This window comes from Arvicanthis niloticus, chromosome 21 (assembly GCF_011762505.2).
Source record: "Arvicanthis niloticus isolate mArvNil1 chromosome 21, mArvNil1.pat.X, whole genome shotgun sequence".
NCBI classification, from domain to species: domain Eukaryota; kingdom Metazoa; phylum Chordata; class Mammalia; order Rodentia; family Muridae; genus Arvicanthis; species Arvicanthis niloticus.
The window spans coordinates 26,416,713-26,429,915 of NC_047678.1; the positions used below are offsets into that span (position 1 = coordinate 26,416,713).

General features: G+C 49.2%; 1 protein-coding gene across 2 annotated transcripts; it reads left to right on the plus strand.

The window, feature by feature from the left end:
* The first annotated feature begins 1,355 nt into the window (after positions 1 to 1,355).
* Tlr9 (toll like receptor 9) lies at positions 1,356 to 12,638 on the plus strand. 2 transcript variants are annotated; one of them, XM_076917332.1, is made up of 2 exons: positions 1,356 to 1,490; positions 6,989 to 12,638. In XM_076917332.1, the coding sequence occupies exons 1-2, from the start codon at positions 1,488 to 1,490 to the stop codon at positions 10,082 to 10,084; spliced, it is 3,099 nt and encodes a 1,032-aa protein (XP_076773447.1). In that variant the 5' UTR covers positions 1,356 to 1,487; the 3' UTR covers positions 10,085 to 12,638. The 2 variants fall into 2 exon arrangements, with proteins under 2 accessions (XP_076773447.1, XP_034340321.1); XM_034484430.2 differs by lacking the exon at positions 1,356 to 1,490 and adding an exon at positions 6,013 to 6,192.
* The last annotated feature ends 565 nt before the right edge of the window (positions 12,639 to 13,203 follow it).

A 13,203-nucleotide genomic window follows, 5' to 3' on the forward strand; every position in this document is an offset into this window, starting at 1 on the left:
TCTGGGAAAGTGCCCAAGTTTGATTCTTAGCAGTAGCCAGGGATCTAGTCTGTACCTCTGAAGAGTGGCAGAGACACCTCCTGTTATAGCTGGAGAAACATTCATCAGCTAGGTGAACACTGTCCTTTTTCCTGGCTCAGGACATTGTCCCATTGCAGGGCCCCCTTTCAACCCCTATTAAAGCCCCTAGGATTATGGAAAAAAAAAAAAAAAAAAAAAAGATGGGGCCCTGGTGAAGATCCACAGGAGACCCAGCCCAAATACTGATTCTCAGGAGAACAAGAAGATGGCGTAGGTGGCTCTCAATCCGCTGAGCCAGCTAGATTATTGGTACCTTGGACCCTACGGGCTACGAGATCTACTTCAGTGGTGGGCAGAACCAAGAGACTAGTGTAGAGCCCTGCCCCTTTCAGGAGAATGGTCATTCATTCATTCATTCATTCAAACTTCACTCAAAGATACCCATATGAGTGTTGTGGGCAGTACATAGTTTTAGCGGATACTGAGCAGCGATGCAGACATGGATGGAAGTTCTTATCCTCAAGAAGTCAACAGGAGAGTAAGACAGGATACAACCAAGCAGGAAGGGTGGATGGTATAGAGTGGTAGCTGTTGAAAAATGTGATGCAAATTGGAAACCAGTCGGTCGGCCACAATGCTCAGGAGAGTCAGATCTGGGCTGGCAGGTTTATTTACTTTTGTCTACATTTCTTTTGAGTCAGGATTTCCCTATGTAGTCCAGGCAGACTTTAAACTCTCCACTCTTCTACATCCTCCTCACAGTGCTGGAAGGACGGGTGTGGAGCTGAGCTGAGAGGTTCATCAGGGGGAAAGCCCCATGGACCGAGAGTGATGTGTGTAAAGGCAGAAGGCAAAGTGAACCATGTGAGGGATTGTGACCTTCCTTCTACCCGGGGCTGTTGACCACTGGCCTCGAGGACAAAAGAAGGTGGGTGGGCGGCAGGGTCCAGATGTCGGTGATATACTGAGCAGATTCACTTCCAGGGTCAGCTTCAGTGAGACAGTTCCGTTTTATTGGGGCAAGCAAGAGTTATATAATCTTGAGGAGTAGGTAGGGATTTTCGGGGTGAATATGCATTATTGGCTACAGTGGAAGTGCTTCATTTACATAGAGAAGAGTTCCAAGAACCTTCTGGGCAGGTTCTTATCTGGAGAGAGGAAACTGAACCTGTAATCTGGCCACAGGCTACTCAACTTTCCTCGGAGGTTTTTCGGGGTGACAAGTGGGAAGGGTTGGTCATAACACCGTACCTAATTATCATATGGTAGGAAAGGCTGAGGGGGACTTATGTAATGTAGTACTTGCAGGAAGCTTTCTGCCGGCTAATCCTCTAGATAAGGCAAGACACCTGTGCTTAGAGACGTCTCCAGAGAAGGTCCAGCAGAGAAGAAATAGCCTTGCTGAGGAAAGGACACTGAGGAAAGGAGTCCTCCATTTTGTCCTGAGCTCAAGGAGCCATTCTGTCATGGTAAGCTACAACATTAATAGCAGAGTTTCCCGACAGGGAATCTGGGAAGAGCAAGTCCAGGCAGAGGGATAGAATATGTTCAAAGGTCCCAAAGCAAAAAAGGGCCCAGGTATGTCCAAACAAGAGGCCAGTGTGACTGTCAGCGGATGGGGGAGAAGTGGAAGTCCAGGGTGCACAGAGCCTTGACCTTTGCACAGACAATGACTAGGGCTCAGGGCAGTTATGGAGGAATCTGTGTTGCAGGATATTTGATTACCCTGTGAACCCCAAGATTGAGGGGGGGGAACTATTTCTAGTTGTGGTGTGGCTCAGCCCTTAGCATACATTTTAGTCCCTCTGGCTGAGATACAGACACACCCTTAGTACATCCCTTTAATCACAAACCATGCAGGTAAATTAGTTTGTAGAAGGAAGCACCCATTTTGAAAGTGATGTCTTAATTGAGTGGCAGACAAAGTGACAAATCAGAGGAAGATTTGACAGAATAGGATACGCCCAACTCTCAGGAGAAGAGAGAGGAAAGGGAAGCTACATAAGAGAGGGCAGCACAGAAGGAAAGGGGAGGCAGTCTTATGGGGAAAATTTTACAAAGACAGAACAAGCCAGAGAATGAGAAGGAGCCAGAGGTTAGAACATATTGCCAAAGTTAGTATAAGGCCAAGCGAGCATTTCAGTCAGAAATTGAGAGAAGCTAGATTGATTCAATCAGCTTGAAGAGGAGTTTGGACCACAATAGCTGAGTTAAATCAGCCAGGCAGCGCTCAGAAAGAACTATAAGGAGTGAGCTTCTTCAGCAGCAAGTCTCAGAGGCTGAAAACATGTTAGACCCAGACAAGATTGTATGTTCCGAGGCTAGAAGCGTCTGGGACTAGGCCGAGGTTAGCAGACAGGCAGTGAACCTCTAAGACAACAATTACTAGAGTAGAATAAACTTACTTTTACAGATCTGGGCAGAGGAGGGACCCAGAATGAAAGGTTTTGAACAGAGGGTACTGAAGAGATGACTCAACAGTTAAGAGCGTTGGCTGCTTTTCCAAAAGACCTGGGTTCAGTTCCCAGCAACTACATGGCAGCTCACAGCTGCGTGTGCCAGTTGCAGGGGATCTGACATACTCTTCTGACCACCTCAGATACTAGGCAAGCAAGAGGTACATAGACATACATGCGGGCAACACGTATGCATATACACATGTATACATATGTATTTCCATATATTTGTGCATCTATATGGAGAGAGAATGTGTCTTAATTAGGGTTTTATTGCTGTGAACAGACACCATGACCAAGGCAACTCTTATAAGGACAATATTTAATTGGGGCTGGCTTACAGGTTCAGAGGTTCAGTCCTTTATCATCAAGGTGGGAACATGGCATCATCCAGGCAGGTATTGGTTCAGGAGTTGCTGAGAGTTCTATATCTTCATCTGAAGGCTGCTAGTTGAAGACTGACTTCCAGGAAGCTAGGATGAGGGTCTTAAAACCCACACCCACAGTGACACACCCACTCCAACAGGGCCACACCTTCTAATAGTGCCACTTCCTGGGACAATCATATACAAAACCATCACAGAGAGAAAGAAAGGTTTGAACAGGCCTTTCCAGGGGCTCAGTGTGACCAGGCTGCAGGGGACTTGAGCAGGGGTGTCTAGATTAGAGATGGTGTCAACTCAGACAGGCAGGTAGATAGGCAGGTTGTGAGCAGTGGGCAGTTTCTGAAGGGACAGAAGCAGGGTTTAAGGTCTCTCCAGGGTCTCTGGGGCTTTGAGATTAAGGAATCAGCTCCAGTCGCCAGGGCCAAAGGAGAACATGAAAAGCCGAGTAGGTCAGTGTTGTCTAGCATTCACCTCCAAGGTAGGCTGAGGAGGCTTCTGGAGGCTCATACAGGGAAGAATGAAACCCAGGTGCAGATTTGTTGAGGACCGCACTCTCCACGCTTAATGGCCCCATACTTTGGGGCTACTATGTTGTGGACAGCAGTCCACACTGTCCCACACTTTGGGGCTAAGTGCTCTGGTCAAGAGACAGAGTGGGGATGGAGGGGCAAGAGACACGAAGAATGGAGACAAGACAGGGTGTGTGGTCAAGTCTCGTTTACTGTCTCCCACAGATTATATTCACACCTACTACTACTACACCCCACTACTACCCCACACCACTTACAAGGAAATCCTGGGTATTTATAAGCACAGACAGGAGAACACAGGTGAAAACATTTTACCACGTGCACCATGCAGCTGGGGTCACTAAACAGCAAAACAAGCTATGTGGAATAAACAAGATATTTATCAGAGTGTGCTTCAGCTGTTGTAGGCTATTGAAAAACAAGTCTCTCATCAGGGTATATGGTTCCAGATGGCTGCAAAGTTGATAGCTGCTTTCTAGCCGCTTTCTGCTTAAAGTTGGCTCCCAACACAGATTGACTTTGTCAACCTGGATCAGACTTTGGGGAGCTTTAATAACAGGTGGTTTATTCCCAATGGATTTAAGCCCAGTATCATTTGGGAGGAAAAAAAAAAGTTACCTGGTGTAATACTATCCCTGATGCACAAAGATTCATAATTACATTGAAACTCAACTCAGCGTAGTGTCATTTACCCAAGAAAAGACGAGCTCTAGAAATAGGTTATCTGTACTAATTTAAGGGCCTGGCTTGGCCTGTCATACAGATAGCACAGAGGTCATTGGGGCTATTAGCCACCTCTGGTTCTGGCCTGTGGGAGCTTGGAGGAGCCTCTGGCTACAACAGTTATTTAGATTATTAGCTGTAGATTTAACAAATTCCACTAGGCTCCTCCCAAGCCAAGGTCCTGGGCGTGTACCATCACCCGCCACCCTCCAGGTCCAGCAGCCAGTGAAGCAGAGACTCAGCTTATAAAGAAGACTGATCACTGCCTCAGCACCGCCCCCCTCCACCCCATTCCTGGTCATTCTCTTTCTCTGTCCTCTCTTTCTCTGCCTCTACCCACTTTCCAGGTCTCTGCTCCCCTCCCTTCCCCCACAACAAACTTCCCTTAAATCAGAAATCACATGATGTGATTTCTCCTTGACAGATACCTTGGCAGAGGCCTGCTAGGTACTCCCTTACTCCCACTGCAATTTATATATTTTGTAACACTGGCCACCTCTCGGTCCTGGTTGTAGGAGCTTGATGTGGCCTGGCTCAACAGATCACCAGAAGGTTAATCACTTTCTTTTCTCAGCTTTCTGCATAGAAGAACAGGTTTTTCATCTTTCTCATTAGAAAAACAATCCAGTGTGCTTAACCATTCCTGGCTTCCCTGGAGATCTCTGTAGGTTCAAGGGTAAACCATTCCATCCTTCAGGGAAGCTCCTTAAATTTCAGGATGTAGCTAGGGTGATGGCACACACCTTTGATCACAGCACTCAGGAGACAGAGGCAGGCAGATCTCTGAGTTCCAGGTCAGCCTGGTCTACAGAGTGAGTTCCAGGACAGGCATGGCTACACAGAGAAACCTAGTCTTGAAAAACAAAACAAAAACCAACCAAACAAACAAACAAAAAACCCCAGGAAATTAATAACTGAAAAGTTTTAGGAAGTCCCTGAAAGTGACCAGATGCACTAAGTCCTCCCTAAGCTTATATGGACAGTAGAGACTGCTGAGAGGCAGGCTTAGACAAAGGGGGAGCCTGAAAGAAGCAGAGACCAGCTGAGCTGCCTGAAGAAGGCTCAGACCAACCAACTTGCCTGGAAAATTCACTCTCCATCTGGAATAGTATTTCCCACTCTGCATTCCAGTTCCCACAACACCCAAGGTCGAGCTGTCGATACATTGTGCCATGACCTCCCCATTTGCAGCTTTTGTGGGATCCATGGCCTATGCTTTGGTGACACAGCTGTCTTTGAGTCATTTCTGCTCCTTTAACCCCTCATCCATACTTCAGCCAGTAGCTCCTTAAAATTAATTGGTTAACCAACTTAGATGTTAGTGGTTTTGGTCTGTTGTTGGTTCCATTTCTTGGGTGAGAACACCTTTGCTCACACTTCCCCAGGAATAGTGTCACACAACAGCAAGATCAGCCAGGGTCTTGGCTAGACCAGCCACAGCCTGGCCTCAGAAGCCCCAGCAGCTTGCTGTGGTCTGGGGTCTGAAGTCTAATTGAGCATTTCGGGAACTGGGGATGCAGAGTAGGAGATACTGTTGCTGGAAGAGCTGTGAAGGTGCCGCAGTGGCAAAGCAGGGGCTGGCTCCAGCCCCTGCCTCACAGATGCTCTCCATAGAGTTCTGGGGATAGAGCAGGTGGGAGAGCCACTGTCCTGAGAGTACCCATGAGACAGGCACTGAGGCATGAGGGCGAGGTGACACCCTCCTCACCAGTGTCAATGCTCTGCCCAGCTCTGGTGCTATTTTAAATCTGGTTTCTCATTGACCTTGGGCTGGGCTCTGGGCTTTGGTTCCTTCCACAGGAGACAGATATGATGCCCTCGTGGCTGATTGTGGGATGGGGAGGAGAGTGGAAAGAGGAAGGGGTTAAGGGGGCTGTCTGTCTGCCATCTGACTATGCAAATGACTTGTGACTCATTATACCACCTGCCACTTCAGGGTAGGGATAAAGTAGCTACTGAACTGTAGTGAAAGTGTCACTTCCTCAATTCTCTGAGGGACCCTTGGTGTGGAACATCATTCTCTGCCGCCCAGTTTGTCAGAGGGAGCCTCAAGAAAATCCTCCATCTCTCACCATGGTAGGACTTCAGTTCTTAGCCCCCTGGTGGGAGGGGCACCATGGGAAGGGACAACAGTGGAAAGGACTGTCCACTCCATGCCCTTGGGACATTCATGGAACCCTAAGGGAATTGGAGCAAAAGCCATTCACTGAGCAGAGAGAGCTGAGCCTGCTGGGTGGATGGGGAGGCTGAAGCCCCAGACTCTGTCAATGGTGGCGCCTGGCCAGTAGACCTGCCACCCACTGCTCACTCTGAGCCTTCTGATTCTCAGCAGGTTAAGGGTTCTCAAGTCAGACTGGGGAGTCAGATGGAGAGTAAAAAGAGCCAGAAAGTGCCATCAAGGTCTAGATGGAGTCCAACCTATACCTCAGTAGAGGTTCAGTCTTCCCTGCATTTTGGTCAAGGAGAATCCAGGAGACTATTGGAGCAAGGCGTCAGGCAGGGCTGGAAGTACAGATCTCAGTCAGCTGCTGTGGTCAAGAGGAGAGAGCTGAGGCCCCAGAAGAGAGGAAGAGAAAGTGGGAGAGCCCCAGTGAGCCTGTCTCAGCCCTGCTATGGCTTGTATTCTGAGCAAAAGCTCCAAGTCTGGGGTCTGGATTCCGGCCTAGTCCTGGTTCTGTGTCCTTGCTCTGAGTGGCTGTGCCTAAAACAAAATAGAGGTTCTGAGTGGGTTGGAAGGAGGCTGGGGGGGGGGGGCAGGGGGAGCACGTGGAGAGGACTTGGAAATCCCTGAAGAAAGTTCCAGTGTGGAAGAGAGGGGAGGGGAGGGCACAATAATACTAGATACTGGCTCACTCAGTCCTGGCTCTCACAGGTTCTCTGCCACAGGACACTGCACCCCTTGTCTCTCCTGGTAAAGGCTGCAGTGCTGGCTGAGGCTCTGGCCCTGGGTACCCTGCCTGCCTTCCTACCCTGTGAGCTGAAGCCTCATGGCCTGGTAGACTGCAATTGGCTGTTCCTGAAGTCTGTGCCTCACTTCTCTGGAGCAGCAGCCTGCTCCAACATCACCAGCCTTTCCTTGATCTCCAACCGTATCCACCACCTGCATAACTCCGACTTTGTCCACCTGGCCAACCTGCGGCAACTGAACCTCAAATGGAACTGTCCACCCACTGGCCTTAGCCCCTTGCACTTCCCTTGCCACATGACCATTGAGCCCCAAACCTTCCTGACCATGCAAACACTGGAGGAGCTGAACCTAAGCTACAATGGTATTACCACTGTGCCCCGACTGCCCAGCTCCCTGTTGAATCTGAGCCTGAGCCACACTAACATCCTGGTCCTAGATGCTAACAGCCTTGCTGGCCTGAACAGCCTGCGTGTTCTCTTCATGGATGGGAATTGCTACTACAAGAACCCCTGCAAGGGGGCGGTGAGGGTGACCCCAGGTGCCCTCCTGGGCCTGAGAAACCTCACCCATTTGTCCCTTAAGTACAACAGCCTCACAAAGGTGCCCCAGCAACTGCCCCCCAGCCTGGAGTACCTTCTGGTGGCCTATAACCACATTGTCAAGCTGGGGCCTGAAGACTTAGCCAATCTGACCTCCCTTCGAGTACTTGATGTGGGTGGGAATTGCCGTCGCTGTGACCACGCCCCCAACCCCTGTATAGAATGTGGACAGAAGTCCCTCAACCTGCACCCTGAGACCTTCCATCATTTGAGCCACCTTGAAGGTCTGGTGCTGAAAGACAGCTCTCTCTACACACTGAACTCTTCCTGGTTCCAAGGCCTGGTCAACCTCTCAGTACTGGACCTGAGCGAGAACTTTCTCTACGAAAGCATTACCAACACCACGGCCTTTCAGAACCTGACCCGCCTGCGCAAGCTCAACCTGTCCTTCAATTATCACAAGAAGGTATCCTTTGCCCACCTCCACCTGGCAAGTTCCTTCAAGAACCTGGTGTCACTGCAGGAGCTGAACATGAATGGCATCTTCTTCCGCTCGCTCAACAAGTACACACTCAGGTGGCTGGCCGATCTGCCCAAGCTCCACACTCTGCATCTCCAAATGAACTTCATCAACCAGGCACAGCTCAGCATCTTTGGCACCTTTCAAGCCCTTCGCTTTGTGGACTTGTCAGACAATCGTATCAGCGGGTCTTCAATGCTGTCAGAAGCTGCCCCTGAAGAGGCAGAGGATGCAGAGCAGGAGAATCTGTGGTCAGCAGGTCTTGCCCCAGCTCTACTGAGCACTCCCGGCCCTAAGAACTTCATGCTCAAGTGTAAGAACCTCAGTTTCACCATGGACCTGTCTCGAAACAACCTGGTGGCTATCAAGCCAGAGATGTTTGTCAATCTCTCACACCTCCAGTGTCTAAGCCTGAGCCACAACTGCATTGCCCAGGCTGTCAACGGCTCTCAGTTCCTGCCACTCACCAATCTACAGGTGCTGGACCTGTCCCATAACAAGCTGGATTTGTACCATTGGAAATCATTCAGTGAGCTACGACAGTTGCGGGCCCTGGACCTGAGCTACAACAGCCAGCCCTTCAGCATGCAGGGTATAGGCCACAACTTCAGTTTTGTGGCCTATCTGCCCATGCTACACAGCCTTAGCCTGGCACACAATGACATTCATAGTCGTGTGTCCTCACATCTCAACAGCACCTCAGTGAGGTTTCTTGACTTCAGTGGCAACGGTGTGGGCCGCATGTGGGATGAGGGAGACCTTTACCTCCATTTCTTCCAAGGCCTGGGAGGCCTGCTCCAGCTGGACCTGTCTCAGAATAACCTGCATATCCTCTTGCCCCAGAGCCTCGACAACCTCCCCAAGACCCTGACGAATCTGAGTCTCCGTGACAATTATCTATCTTTCTTTAACTGGAGCAATCTGGCCTTTCTGCCCAACCTGGAAGCCCTAGACCTGGCAGGCAACAAGCTAAAGGCCCTGACCAATGGCACCCTGCCTAATGGAACTCTCCTCCAGAAACTAGATGTCAGTAGCAACCATATTGTCTCCGTGGATCCAGCCTTCTTTGTTCTGGCTGTAGAGCTGAAAGAGGTCAACCTTAGCCACAACATTCTCAAGACAGTGGATCGCTCCTGGTTTGGGCCCATTGTGATGAACCTGACAGTTCTAGATGTGAGAAGCAACCCTCTGCACTGTGCTTGTGGGGCAGCCTTCGTAGACTTGCTGCTGGAAGTACAGACCAACGTGCCTGGCCTGGCTAACGGTGTGAAGTGTGGCAGTCCCGGCCAGCTGCAGGGCCGTAGCATCTTCGCGCAGGACCTGCGGCTGTGCCTGGATGAGGTCCTCTCTTGGAACTGCTTTGGCCTTTCACTCTTAGCTGTGGCCGTGGGCATAACGGTGCCTATACTGCAGCATCTCTGCGGCTGGGACGTCTGGTACTGTTTCCATCTGTGCCTGGCATGGCTACCTTTGCTGGCCCGCAGCCGGCGCAGCGCCCAAGCTCTACCCTATGATGCCTTCGTGGTGTTCGATAAGGCACAGAGCGCGGTTGCGGACTGGGTGTATAACGAGCTGCGGGTGCGGCTGGAGGAGCGGCGCGGTCGCCGAGCCCTGCGCTTGTGTCTGGAGGACCGAGATTGGCTACCTGGCCAGACGCTCTTCGAGAACCTCTGGGCCTCCATCTACGGGAGCCGCAAGACTCTGTTTGTACTGGCCCACACGGACCGGGTCAGCGGCCTCCTGCGCACCAGCTTCCTTCTGGCTCAGCAGCGCCTGCTGGAGGACCGCAAGGACGTGGTGGTGTTGGTGATCCTGCGCCCGCATGTCCACCGATCCCGCTACGTGCGACTACGCCAGCGCCTCTGCCGCCAGAGTGTGCTCTTCTGGCCCCAGCAGCCCAGCGGGCAGGGGAGCTTCTGGGCCCAGCTGAGTACAGCCCTGACTAGGGACAACCGCCACTTCTATAACCGGAACTTCTGCCGGGGACCTACAGTAGAATAGCTCAGAGCAACAGCTGGAAACAGCCGCATCTTCTCGCCTAGTCCCCGGTTGCTCTGCCTGCCTTGCTCTGTCTTACACCTTTATCTGGCAAGTGCATAATATATGCTACCAAACCACCAGGCCCACAGAGCAAAGGTTGGCTGTAAACGGCTTAAAGAGTCTTTCAGGAGAGTAAAGATAGTCATCAAACCTTCTTCCTCTTCCTCTTCTTCCTCTTCTTCCTCTTCTTCCTCTTCTTCCTCTTCTTCCTCTTCTTCTTCTTCCTCCTCCTCCTCCTCCTCCTCCTCCTCTTCTTCTTCTTCTTCTTCTTCTTCCTCTCTCTTCCTCTCCCTCTCCTCTCTCTCTTCCTCTCCCTCTCCACCATCCTCTCTCTCTCTCTGAATGCCATGCCCTGCTTTCCCTGCAGACCTGGGTCAGCACCTCTTGTAGTGATCTAGGATGTCTGCCTTCCCACCTACTGTCCTGTCTTAAGGGCAGAGAAGATGAAAGACTAGTTTGTTCAGGACCCTCAGCAAGGTCCTGAGAAAACTCCCAAGTAGGGCAATGTTCATTGTGAGGTGTGTAGAAAAAGAGGGTTGATTGCAGGCTCTGGTGGCCACGCCTATGCTGGGCAAAGAAGGCCAGCCTTGATTAGAGTTGGGCCAGTGCCAGTAGTAGCAAGGAGCTGACAGCCAGAGGAGAGTCAAAGGTGTGTTCAAACTTTGTGTGTGTGTGTATGTATACATATGTATGAGGGTCCATGTACACATGTGTGCTTATGTGCTTGTGGGGGGGGGGCAGAGGTCAATCTCATATGTTTTTCTTCTGGTGCTATACATTTTGGTTTTTGAGACAGAGTCTCTCATTAGCCTAGGCTGGCTGGCCAGAACGCCCCAACAATCCATCTTCTCCAGCTTCCCAGTCCTGGATTACAAAGACATGCAGCACACCCAGCCTTTTCACATGGCTTTTAGGGATCAAATTCAGCTCTTCATGCCTGCATGGCAAGCACTTTACAAACTGAGCTGTCTTTCCAGCTCCATGTCCACCCTTTGGCATCATAACAGACATTGTCACCTACATAGTTCCCATTTGACATCTGTGTAATGGGTTAAAAGCAAAATAAAATCACACACACAAAAAAAACCTAACCAAAAAAAAAAAAAAATTCAATGTATAGCTTTGTGTTGGGCTTCGGATACATCAGTCTGTGGACTACAGATTGAACACACCTATTTAAAATGAATTCATAATCCATCCCTTCCCACTTCCCCCTAGAGGTCATGCTGGGTCACTCTGTTCAGATATCAAAAGACACCTAAGTAAGCTGCTATCTGACTACAGAGGGAAGAGGCCTGTTCAATACACTTCTTTCTCAGACCTGCTTAAACTCAAGCTGAGGCATTCTCACATCTGATACACATATGTTTCTTTCTTTCCTTTCCTTTCCCTTTCTTTCTTTCTTTCTTTCTTTCTTTCTTTCTTTCTTTCTTTCTTGCCAGGCAGGGTCTCACTTTGAAGCTCTGGCTAACCTGGAACTCTATATAGACCAGGCTGGCCTGGAACTCACAGAGATCCACTTGCTTCTGCCTGTTGGGATTAAAGACGTATACTACCATGCTCAGATTTTGTTTTTAAATTTTGTTTTGTTTTGTTTTGTTTTGTTTTTCGAGACAGGGTTTCTCTGTGTAGCTCTGGATGTCCTGGAACTCACTATGTAGACCAGGCTGGCCTCTAACTCAGAAATCCGCCTGCCTCTGCCTCCCAAGTGCTGGGATTTTTAAATTTTTAAGTTGCATTTATTTTGTATATGTGTGTCGGGGAGGGGGGGTGTCCAAGTGCCATGACTGAACTGTGGAGGTCACAGGACAAGGGTGTCAGCCCTTTCAGCATTCCAGGCGGAGAGATTGACCTCAACAGGAGATGTAAATACGTTCCAGGCAAGGAGCATCCCCTTTCACTGAACCTTCTATAAGGCTTGTTAAAACATCAATCATTGTGCAGAGGCTGGAACGCTGCAGGTCTGGAACCTAATTATAATTTGTCTTAGGCTACCTTTAGTCCTCTGAATAGCCATCCCTTGCCTGTCTCTCTAACTGAACAGATAAATCCCTTGACAAAAACAGTTTCCACCAACAAAAATTTGAAGAATGTTATCATATAGCATCCGACAAGAGTAGCTGACTTATACCCTCTCCTTGGCTTTGCTTGAACCCACTTATCGTTTCTGCCAGTGTATTTCAACGGTGCCTGGACTTGTAGTGTTCTGGTTTTGGTTTTGTTTTGTTTTTTCAAGATAGGGTTTCACAATATAGCTCCGGCTCTCCTGGAACTCACTGTATAGACCAGGCTGGCCTCCAATTCACAAAGACCCACCTATCTCTAGAATTAAAGGTGTGTGCCACCACTCCACGATTCTACTTGTGATTTTTGTTGTTGTTCTGTTACTACAAAAAAAAAAAAACAACTTTATCAAATTGTCACCACATTGGAACACAGAGTTTGAAGTAATCTAAATCTGTGTTCCTGGACTTGTATTTGGCTGCAGAATAAACTACCTTTTATTCTTTTTCAAGTCAAGACTTGTGTTTTTGTGTTAATATAGGCAAGGGCCTTAACCGGATGGGTCTTTTAACTAGCCCCTAAACCATTTTTATTATGTTTGTTTATTTATTGTAGGACCTTTACCACTGAGCTGTCTCGTTGCCTGTGGGGTTTCCTCCCTCCCTCTTTCTTTCTTTCTTTCTTTCTTTCTTTCTTTCTTTCTCTCTCTCTGTCTGTCTTTTTCAGACAGGATCTCATGTCGTAGCTCTGGCTGATCTAGAACTTTCTACCTAGACCAAGAAGGCCTCTAACTCACAGAGATCACCTGGCTCTGCCTTCAGAGTGTTGGGATTAAGGTGTAGATCACCACTCCCAGTTCTGTGTTTCTAATTTTTTTTTTCTGTACAGTGTAGACTTCAGAATGCAGCCAGTGTCAGTGGACAGGGTCTGTAGTCAATAAGTATATTGAACTTGTGGGTAGTGTTGTGCTTGGAGCCTTCAGGAACCTGATCCCAAGACCACTGTCTTCAATACCACCACACCAAATTCAGCCTTTGAGAAGCAGAGAGAGAACACACAGCCTCATAGCATTGGGG